At 39.7% G+C, this 10535-nt stretch overlaps 1 protein-coding gene across 21 annotated transcripts in view; it reads right to left on the reverse strand.

Moving 5' to 3' along the window:
• Positions 1–4653, reverse strand: part of DYNC1I2 (dynein cytoplasmic 1 intermediate chain 2) — a 57540-nt gene extending 52887 nt beyond the window's left edge. For 11 of the 21 annotated variants that reach the window (XM_003733167.6, XM_008998718.5, XM_008998715.5 and 8 more), the window contains exons 1-2: positions 4243–4361; positions 1845–1961 (exon numbers count right to left, since the gene is read on the reverse strand). In XM_003733167.6, coding sequence (XP_003733215.1) covers positions 1845–1952 — 108 coding nt within the window. In that variant the 5' untranslated portion in view covers positions 1953–1961; positions 4243–4361. Of the gene's footprint in view, positions 1–1844; positions 1962–4242; positions 4362–4488 lie in introns of those variants that run through there. The other 10 variants (XM_002749353.7, XM_008998717.3, XM_008998716.4 and 7 more) reach the window with 1 other exon arrangement.
• Positions 4654–10535: the final 5882 nt, after the last annotated feature.

Consider the following 10535-nt stretch of genomic DNA (forward strand, 5'->3'; position numbering starts at 1 on the left):
AACTTTAAATTAGGTATCAATCATGCAATAGATACCCCTTAGAAGCCACTTTTGCGACTTATGACCATCCTTAGAAAATAAAAATGAAACTTGCTCTCAGCACGGAAGTGTTTAGGGCTATAAATATTATTTTGGAAAAGCTCTGCCAAACGGAATCATGCTTCAACCAGTCAGCTTTTAATCTAATAGCTAATGTAAAGCTCCAACCCTCTTAAAATGTATCACAGAAAGGTTCAGAATAAACTGCAAATTCTTCAATTACAGGCCTTTACAGCATTATAGCAATGCTGTGCCTAAACTGTATCTTCAGCTTTTATACTACTTATTTTTCTCTTAGTCCCCAAGAGATTTCTGGCAGCCTTGGCTATTATTAGGCTACCACATATAAAAACTTGGTCCTAAAGACACACAGGAAAAACTATCTTACACTGGCTATTTAAAACATATCTGTAGTAAAAGTACGCTGACATGTCTACAGGGTTTCCATAGGAATAAATGTATATTTCAGTGCAGGAACAAGTAAAATATGCTCAGCTCAGGGTCAATGCACATTTGCTGTATATAACATGATAAATATTTCTGATACAAAAAAATCAGAAGTAACTGGACCACCTTTATGGTACCATCAAACCTACTACTCGGTAAAAATATTCCAATGACTGACTCATAAGAGATAAGAACAGGCCGGGCACGGTGGCTCAAGCTTGTAATCCCAGCACTTTGGGAGGCCAAGACGGGCAGATCACGAGGTCGAGAGATCGAGACCATCCTGGTCAACATGGTGAAACCCCGTCTCTACTAAAAATACAAAAAAATTAGCTGGGCACAGTGGTGCGTGCCTGTAATCCCAGCTACTCGGGAGGCTGAGACAGGAGAATTGCCTGAACCCAGGAGGTGGAGGTTGTGGTGAGCCAAGATTGCACCATTGCACTCCAGCCTGGGTAACAAGAGCAAAACTCTGTCTCAAAAAAAAAAAAGAGATAAGAACAAATCCCTTAGTCAATTAAATCATCTATTTTGTATATTTTATTTGCCATTAATATTATTTATTCTGACAAATTAGAAGTTCAGACTAGCAAAATATTCAGGTAAATTCAAAGTCCAAACTAAGTTATGATATATATACCGTATTTATGAGCTATTATAATATAGATGTCTTGGCTGAGTGTGCTGGCTCGCACCTGTAATCCCAACACTTTGGGAGGCTGAGGCAGGGGAAGTGTTTGAGCCCAGGAGTTCAAAACCAGTCTGGGTAAGATGGCATAACCCTGTCTCTACAAAAAATACAAAAATTCACCTAGCATAGTGGCATGTGCCTGTAGTCCCAGCTACTCCAGTGGCTGAGGTGGAAGAATCACCTGAGTCAGGTGAGGTTGAGGCTGCAGGGAGTTGTGATCATATCACTGCACTCTAGTCTGAGTGACACAGTGAGATCCTGTCTCAAAAAAAAACCCCAAAAACCAAAACACAATATAGATGTGCCTTACTTTATAATATATTCCTAGACTAAATACATAAACTGAACTTTTATAAATCAAATTGTAGAACCGCACCAATCTATATGAAATTCTATTGTTTTTAAAAATTATATTTTATCAGTTTTGTCATTTTCATATATCTTGCTTCTTTAAAATAAGATTCACTTATAGTGCTATGTCTGCAGTCAGAATTGCTAGATTTTTAACTATCCTGAAATTATCAGGTTGGTGCAAAAGTAATCACAGTTTTTGATATTACTTTTTAACCACAATTACTTTTGCATCAACCTATATGTAAATATATATGTGAAACAAACCCAATTACTTTATGTTGTTTATTAAAAAAAAAAAAAAAATCAAACATACTTCTTTTTTTTTCCTTTCTTCTTCTTTTCTTTTCTTTTCCTCTCTGATTTGGGCCAGTCGCTGCTTCTTACGTTCCAACTCAGCCTTTAATTCACTTTTGTCTGACATCTTTGTGACCTTAGAAACATAGAATCATTGAAAGTAATCATTACATTAGTAAAAGCAGCACAGTTGAAAAAACTAATGTTTCAAGAAAAGAACTGTCCCAAAAGGCCATATAGTTCAATGCTATCTAAAAAGAGCACAAAAACCTTACTTTTAAAATAATGGGGCCGGGTGCAGTAGCTCACTTTGGGAGGCTAAGATGGGGGGACAGCTTCAGGCCATGAGTTCGAGACCAGCCTGGACAACATAGTGAAACACCCCCTCCCCATCTCTACCAAAAAAAAAAAAAAGAAAAAGAAAAAATTAGGTGGGCATGGTGGCATGTGCCTGGTGCCTGTAGTCCCAATTACTTGGAGGATCACTGGAACCCAGAAAGTCAACGCTGCAGTAAGCCATGATCATGCCACTGTACTCCAACTTGGGCAACAGAGTCTCTAAAAAATAAACTTTTAAAAAATAAAATAAAGAAAGCATACATATTATTACTAAGACTTGAAAAATGTATAAACAAATGTACATAATAAATATTACCTACAGCTGAGCATAGAAGCTAGCCCGTCCTAACCACTTTAATTTCTCATGCACAAACTGAACACAATGTCTCAAAGTTTTTGATGACAATATATTAGGGTACCCGAGACAAAGGTCAAAACCGGCTCTTAAAACAGACGATATGGTTTGGCATTTAGAAGTTCTTCAGCTATATGATGAAGATCAAAACTATTGCCAATTCTATTGCATTCATAGAAACTTGGTAAAAAAACAACAGGAGGTCAAACTGAAAATTCCTATATGTTCTAAAAGTGCTGTAGTAATACTAAAGACAAGCAAAATGTAGAAGTTACCATCATTACTTATCAAATCAAATTAACTTTGTATCTCTCCACAATAACATTTTACCTATACCTCTGATGGCACTTTTAGTACAATTATTTGTGGACATACCTGAAATGTTCCCTATTAGATTACAATGTACTTGAAATCAGGGACTGCCTGTTAGTCATTTTTGCTGCCTTCACAACACCCAACAGAATGACTTGAACATTACAATTGACACTGGGTACTGAATAATGCATAAGGTAAACAGAATTACAGAGCTTCAAAAACAATTGCATAAACACTACTTAAACTTCACTTTTAGGAAGAAGTAATGAATTAGATTTTTTTTGTTATTTTTTTTTTTCAAGTAGCCTAGCAGGAGCCAGGAACTGGTTGCCTTCTCCACATTATTGACTTATTGCCCAATGATCAATCTCTTTCAATGTCTCTGTACAAGTGAAGTATTAAATGTTGCAGAGAAAGAAAACTAGGCGAATAACTTCTGAAAAACTTTATTTAGGGGGAATCTCTTAAAAAGCATAATAGTAAAATCTTAATAAAGGTAAGTTACCCAAGAGGAGAAATTCACCTACTAACAAATGCATAAAGCAAATTTCAGCTACTAAACTCCATAAAGACTGGGCGAATTGGTAATTTTTAAGCATACGAAAAGGATGAAAAGCTGACATGGCAGACAAAATATATACACAACATCTTCCAAGATTTGTTTGAACAAACTAAAAAAAAGCAACAGACCGTGCTTCTTACTCCACCCTTTCTACACCTCTAAACAGATCCATACAAACGGCTTGTGAAGAGAACTTCCATACGTAACTGTATGCTACGCTAGGCACATTATTTTTCGTTCACTATCAACTGTAAAATAGATATACTAATACTAATTGATATTAAAATACGCACATTTTAGTTAAAACCCAACAACAAAGTCTGACCAGCTGAACTCTAGCTGACCAATCCTCTTATCCTCATAAAGGCCAGAGCCTTCCTCCATGACTGACATGTTCACATTCTTGTAACTCCAGAGAAGAGAAAGTCTCTAGTTTTGTGCTACAACCTCCGTATTCGGAGGCTTTCCAACACACAAAAGATGAGGGGAAACACTATTAAGGCAAGTAAAAAAGGCCTTTATTTGTCAAATGGGGTAAGACGAAAGGAATCACATTCTCCCCTGGGGTCATGGCCAGGAGGGCGCGGTCCAGGTCAGGGCGTCCAGGAGAAGCCGGTGGGCACCGGACAAGCCTCAAGGCTCCCCAGGCCGCCTGTGGAGGGTCGAGAAGGGAAAGGAGCGGATTCCTCTCGCCGGGCCGCCCTGAGTCACCGCACCCAGGTGTCCCTGCCTTTCCGCCCCGAAGCCCGGCCGGGCGGGGCTGTCAGCAGGAACTGCCAAGCCGCCCTGCGAGCTGCGACGTGGAACACAGGCAGGGAGGCCTTGAGGGAAGAACAGTCAACCCACCTGTCAGGTGGCTGGAGGGGGAAGAGTCCGCCCGCCTGTAACCTCCCGGTAACGTCCCTCGCCTAAGCCCCCAACACCAACAGTCGCCACCACTAGCTCCGCGGCTCTCGAAAGCACACAAAGAGGGATGGGCGGCGGCTGCTACGGCGAGAGCTTAGGGACAAATACCCTCACGAGAACGAGGTCGCTCTCAGAAATAAAAGGTGGGGTTCTGCTACGAGGAACTGTAGCCCCTCCGTGACTTACCTGTCTTAAAGCAGAAGCCAGTAGATAAAACAAGGAACCCAGCCAGCTCAGGGGCCTGAAGTGTTTCTACTCTGGCAAAAACTGGGAAACTACGCCTAATATCCCTGGGCCAGCAAAGCAACTACCACCCTCGCCCTACAAACTGACACGACCAGGAAGAACTACAAGCCCCGGCAACCTGCGTGCGGCGAGCAGTGCATTCTGGGAATTGTGGTCGCGGGGCGTCGCAAGGTGCGCTGGGACATGTAGTCTGTCCCAGCCTTTCGGTTTCCCACTCCAAGGCCTCCCTCTGTAGAGATTAGGAGGAGAAGCTTCTCTTTAATATATTCTGTCTGTTGATCCGTGCTCACGGTTTAGTATGTGTTATAGTGTAAGATCTTGGCCCAACATTGGCATCATTTTAAGAAGGGCTATTTGCCAGTAGTGGACCTATGAATTACACTAATGCACATTTGGTGAAGACATGAAGTAGACTTTTTAGGATGTAAAGCATATATACATACATATATAAGTTTTAGGGAAAAATGCCTTATAGAGGCTTTATGTGGCATCTTAGGCAAAATATAAATAAAAATATGTTAATAGACATAGTAAATAATTCTTTAGTGTTCGTTTCAGTGTAGTAGCATTTTGGTTTTCTCTCAAAGAATTTTAGGAAAGAAAGTATTTTAAACCCTCAAAAAGTATATTAAACCCACAAACCAAGCTAGAATGTTTTTCACGAATTTTTAATATATAAAGAAGACAAAAGTTACTGGAACAGGAATTTACCAGCAATGTATGCTTTGATACACGTTTTTAAAGTTTAAACAATTTAAAGCATTATTTAGCAGCAGTTAAAACTAACAGCAAGGCAATATCTTTCCTATGTTCTAGAAAACTGTTTTATGTTTGATATAGTGAATTCCAAGTTTCCCTTCAAAGTATCAATATGCCAAGATGTTCAGTTCTTTGTCCTCCAGTTTAAAGTTTAACTTCCTTGTAGTTTCAGTAAACAACCTTTTCCACCAGTTCTAATCAGTAGTTCACAGCTTTCCCCCACGCCCCTGCTTCATCCTGACTCATCCCATTCAGCTGCTCTGGTAACCTGCTCTGGTCACCTGCTTTGATACAGGTCACTGCTAGCTACCTGCTCTGACCTGTCCTATAACCATCCTTCCCACCAAACTACCCCCCCAGCCACTCTGGCTCCTACCCCTGCTCCCTTTAAAATAGCCGATTTGAATTAGACTAGACTGCACAATCTAATCCTAGCCAATAGGGAAATGACATAGCAGTTGAGGCTACTTCGGTCAGGAATAAAAACTCCTTCCCTTCCCTTGTCCTGGTTCCATCTGTGAGCCGCACCCTTCTATAGAAGTAAATTGCCTTGCTGAGGAAACTTATATTCCAGTGCTACTTCTTTTGTGGCACTGAAAATTTATGTTCTACGAGTTCTAGATATTGCCCAAGTCTAGGATTAACCTTTATGATTCATATTCCAAGTTCTTGGGCTTGTGGTCTTTTTCTTATCTTTCTCTGCCTTATCTATGGTCTTTTGTATAGAAAAAAAAATTCTAAAATGAATCTGAGAAAGAAAATTCTTGGCTTTCCACAGTTTTTCCCAATAACCTAACATTCAAAGAGCTTTATAACTATGTTATTTTCTTACTTCTCACCTAATATTTAGTTTTCATTTATTAATTTGAACAGAATTATTATTGATTGCCTACCGAGTGCCTGGAATGGTGCTGGATATTGTATTAAGAGCAAAAATGGGCCAGGTGTGGTGACTCATGCCTGTAATCCCAGCACTTTGGGAGGCCGAGGTGGGCAGATCACTTGACCAGCATGGACAACATGGTGAAACCCCATCGCTACAAAAATAGAAAAATTAACCAGGTGCATGGCATGTGGCTGTAGTCTCAGCTAACCACAAGGCTGAATCAGGAGGATGGGTTGCACCCAAGAGGCAGAGGTTACAGTGAGCCAAAATCACACCACTGCATTTCAGCTTGGGAGACAGAGCAAGACCCTGCTCCCACCCCTCCAAAAAAAGATAAAACTAAAATGCATATCCTTCTTCTCAAGGGAGAAAGATAGGATACTCACTCAACTAAGTATGGATAGTTCCTGACTGATGATGGTTTAAGATTTTTTTTTTCATTACAATGGACTTATTAGAGTAAAATGCATTTTCAACATATATTTTTGAGTTAAGATAGGTTTATCAGGACATAACCCAAGGAGCATCTGTGTAATGATGGGATTAGATAAGGTAGTCAATAGAAACACCTGGAAAAACTTTTGTAAGGAGGTGATTCTAGAGCTAAGTCTTTGATTCTCAAAGGTTGAGTAGAAGAAGTTAGCCAAGCAGAGAAGATGCAGTAAGATGCCTTGGGAAGAGAAAAGAATATGGCCAAAGGACAGAGGTGTGAGAGCATAGAATGCCAGTGAATCTGAAAACAATTCACAACAGCCATAGGCTAAGACAGGAACTGGGGAATGAAGCCATAAGCAGGGGCAAAGTCACAAATCCCAGTTTAGATTCAGTCCTATAGATGATGTGAGTCCACTCGATTTTAAGTGGGAGCATGGTGTGTTAAGGTTTGCACTTTATATAGCTGACCTTTCAAAGTAGTCTAGAGAAAGGCTACTGTGCTGATTATTTTCTCTTTGTCCCCCCAGATTCATTTCCTGCCCTTCTCTGCTAAGCTCTATGCCTCTCAGGGTTGACCTCAGTTTCTTTAAGCACTGCCTTGTGGTTGGACATAAGGAAGGCCAAGGCAAGGATATCAGAAGGGTAGAAAGTGAAATTGGGGCATCTCTTCCTTGTGCCTTCCTTCTTTGGGTGTCACATGTCCAGCCATGGCTTCATTCCTTCATGACTATAGGACTTGCCAGATGGCTCTTTCTCCATGGTTCTACTTTTCCCTGGGCTCTCTGGTGATTTTATGTTCTCCTTTTATCTCTTGGACACCTCCTCTGTAGCTAGACTCTGAGTGTCTCATCATCTCTTGTTTGTTCCCTTACTACTGCTCACCCCTCTGTGATGGTCCTTTCATTAAAGTATTTTGAACTATCTTGTGAATTCTGTTTCTTGTTGAGACTCTTACTGATACAGCTTGCCTAGAGGGATGAGAGGTGGAGAAAAGAGGTAGAGACTGGAAGCAGGGCATGCAACTGGAAGACTTTCGGTAGAGTCAGAAACTATAAATGCATGAACTAATGCATTATGAATGAGAATTAAGAAAAGTAGATGGATTGGAGAAATGTTAAGATTATGTGAGGCTTCTACATCAATAAAGCAGACTAGATACCCCAGTTGACCTTCCCACTGAAAACTGCTAAATATACAGGCTGAATAATACAGCTTTTGGGTGGGCACAGTGGCTCATGCCTGTAATCCCAGCAGTTTGGGAGGCCAAGGTGGAGGATCACTTGAGCCCAGGAGTTCAAGACCAGCCTGGGCAAGATGGCAAAACCCCATCTCTATAAAATATTTAAAAATTAGCTGGATGTGATTACACTTGTCTATAGACCCAGCGACTTGGGAGGCTGAGCGTGGGAGGATTGCTTGAATCGAGGAATTTGAGGCTGCAGTGAGCTATAATCACACCATTGCACTCCAGCCTGGGTGACAGAGTGCAATCCTATTGCTTAAATAAATAAAATTTTAAAAACAGTTTTAAGATGTAAAATATGTAACTAAAAAACCTCCCACATTTTTATTGTTTCATTTTTAACATTTTTTTGAAAAAACCTATTATCAGCACTGATTAGAAACACTGTACCATGGACATTACATAGTTCAAACCACTATGTCTTCAACTTTTTAAGTAGGAAGGGCTGAGGAGGAGTCCTAATCAGCATTAGTGCTACAGGGTGTTTTTAAAGGAGAGGATTTGCATTTTAAAACTTTTTACAAAGGTTTGTAGGAGAGGGTAGAAATATATATAGTTGCATTTGTTAAACAAATTCATATCTGAATTTACACTTGAATTCAATATGCCAATGTTTGCAAAATTTTAATAAAATTAATACATTGACACAATGCAGGATTTCATTTACATAGAATGCAAAAGCAGGTAAAACTAATGAAATGTCAGAATAGTGGCTATTGAGGTATAGGGGTATTTATTGGCAATAGGGAGGTTTCTGCAGTGCTGGGAATGTTTCATATCTTCATCTGGTGGGGGTTACACACAATTATATATCCGTAAAACATTCATGGATCTCTACCCTTAACATGGGTCCTCTTTATTGTACATATGTCATATTCAGTAAAAAAGTTAAGAAAAAATGAGCTATTAAACTATGGCACTATGATGTTTTGTTGTTGTAAACAAACATACAAAACATCAAAAAGATGTAGCAGACATCAGATTGGAAGAGGACAGAATTTGAAAGGGTTAAAAATGTATTCTGCTACCCAGCAATTCAGTCATCTCAAAATATTTCAGAAACTCGAGTAAGTCCCAAGTAATTAGCTACAGCATTTATAGCCGTTTATTGACAACCTTGTTATATACACCCTCATTATACAAAGTTTTAAATAAAATTATGTTGTTAAAAGACAGTTGTGACCCCACAGCAATGCATGAGGCTTTCTACTAATTACACTTTTAGTGTGCTTCTGTCCATGTCACTTGATTGGTTTATAACTAATCATGTTATAGTTAAATGAAATGTATAAAATTTAATACATACATTCTTACCATGCAAAAAACATATTTCCCAGCACCTTTTCATAAATATTGGGTTGCTATTATTATTCTCATTATTTTGGGGAGGGGATGGAGTCTCGCTCTGTCACCAGGCTGGAGTGTAGTGGCATGATCCTGGCTCACTGCAACATCTACCTCCCAGGTTCAAGCAATTCTCCTGCCTCAGCCTCCTGAGTAGCTGGGACTACAGGCATATGCCACCACACCCAGCTAATTTTTGTATTTTTAGTAGAGGCGGGGTTTCACCATGTTGGCCAGGATGGTCTCAATCTCTTGACCTCGTGATCTGTCTGCCTCAGCCTCCCAAAGTGCTGGAATTACAGGCGTGAGCCACCGTGCCTGGTGGGTCACAATTATTTTTTCCACATTTTAATCAGAGATCCTCTAAGATTTCACTTTAGCTAAGTTCATGAGGTTTCTACCAGACTGCCTCTGGAATCTGGAATCATTCTTCGCATGTTAACAGCTCTGAGTCACCTGTGTTTTTAATTTTTTTCTAAATATTTCTTCAACACCTTCAGGAAATGTATTTGACCCTTTTAGAAACATTGGCACAAGAAAATGTTTTCTTCCAACTTTGGAAACTATCTTAACTTTCCCATTTCCTCTCATGTCTAAGAGAAGCTCTTTAAGAAGCTATCTTCACTCAGGGGAGTGTTCATGAGCTGACCAGCAAGTCTCTGATAATTTAACAGCATTACTTTTCTATTATCCTTATTATTGTTCTAGTCTGTATTTTTCCCTTTGGAGTGTTTGCTGCATTGTTAACTTAATATAGGTTTTTTTTTCATTATTTCCTCTACTTGTCTTGATGCACATATTTTCTCTCTTAGTGTCAAAATAAGGTGATGGTGAATTATGAGTCCCTTCTGAGCCTAGAATACTTTTGTAATCTGGTAACCTTTGGCATGAAGCACATATCCTAGTGAATGATGGAGCACTTAAGAGTGATTCGCCACTGAGCATTACAGAAAATAGGCTGAGGGGCTCAAAAATTCCAGGCAAGTTCCTTCTACTCAGCATGGTGTATATACCGCACTCTCACTTTTCTACCCCCTATTATGTGGTTAAGAGAGAGGAGATAATGATGGCTTCTTAAAGTTACCGATAATGCACTCAAAACTCCGTTGGGTGTAATAGTTTTAAAAGGCAGAATGAAAACACAGCTAGGAGATCAACACAAAAGGAATCATTTTGTGATAGAGAGTGTGAGCCTGTGCTCCTCTTGATAACACACATATGCAACTACCATTAACTGTAATAGGAATTATGAGTGCCCCATTAAAGGAGCATATATCCCCAAAATGTGGTAGGGGGATATTCTTTCTTCACCAGAGTTTC

Source organism: Callithrix jacchus, chromosome 6, assembly GCF_049354715.1.
Source record: "Callithrix jacchus isolate 240 chromosome 6, calJac240_pri, whole genome shotgun sequence".
Lineage (NCBI taxonomy): Eukaryota > Metazoa > Chordata > Mammalia > Primates > Cebidae > Callithrix > Callithrix jacchus.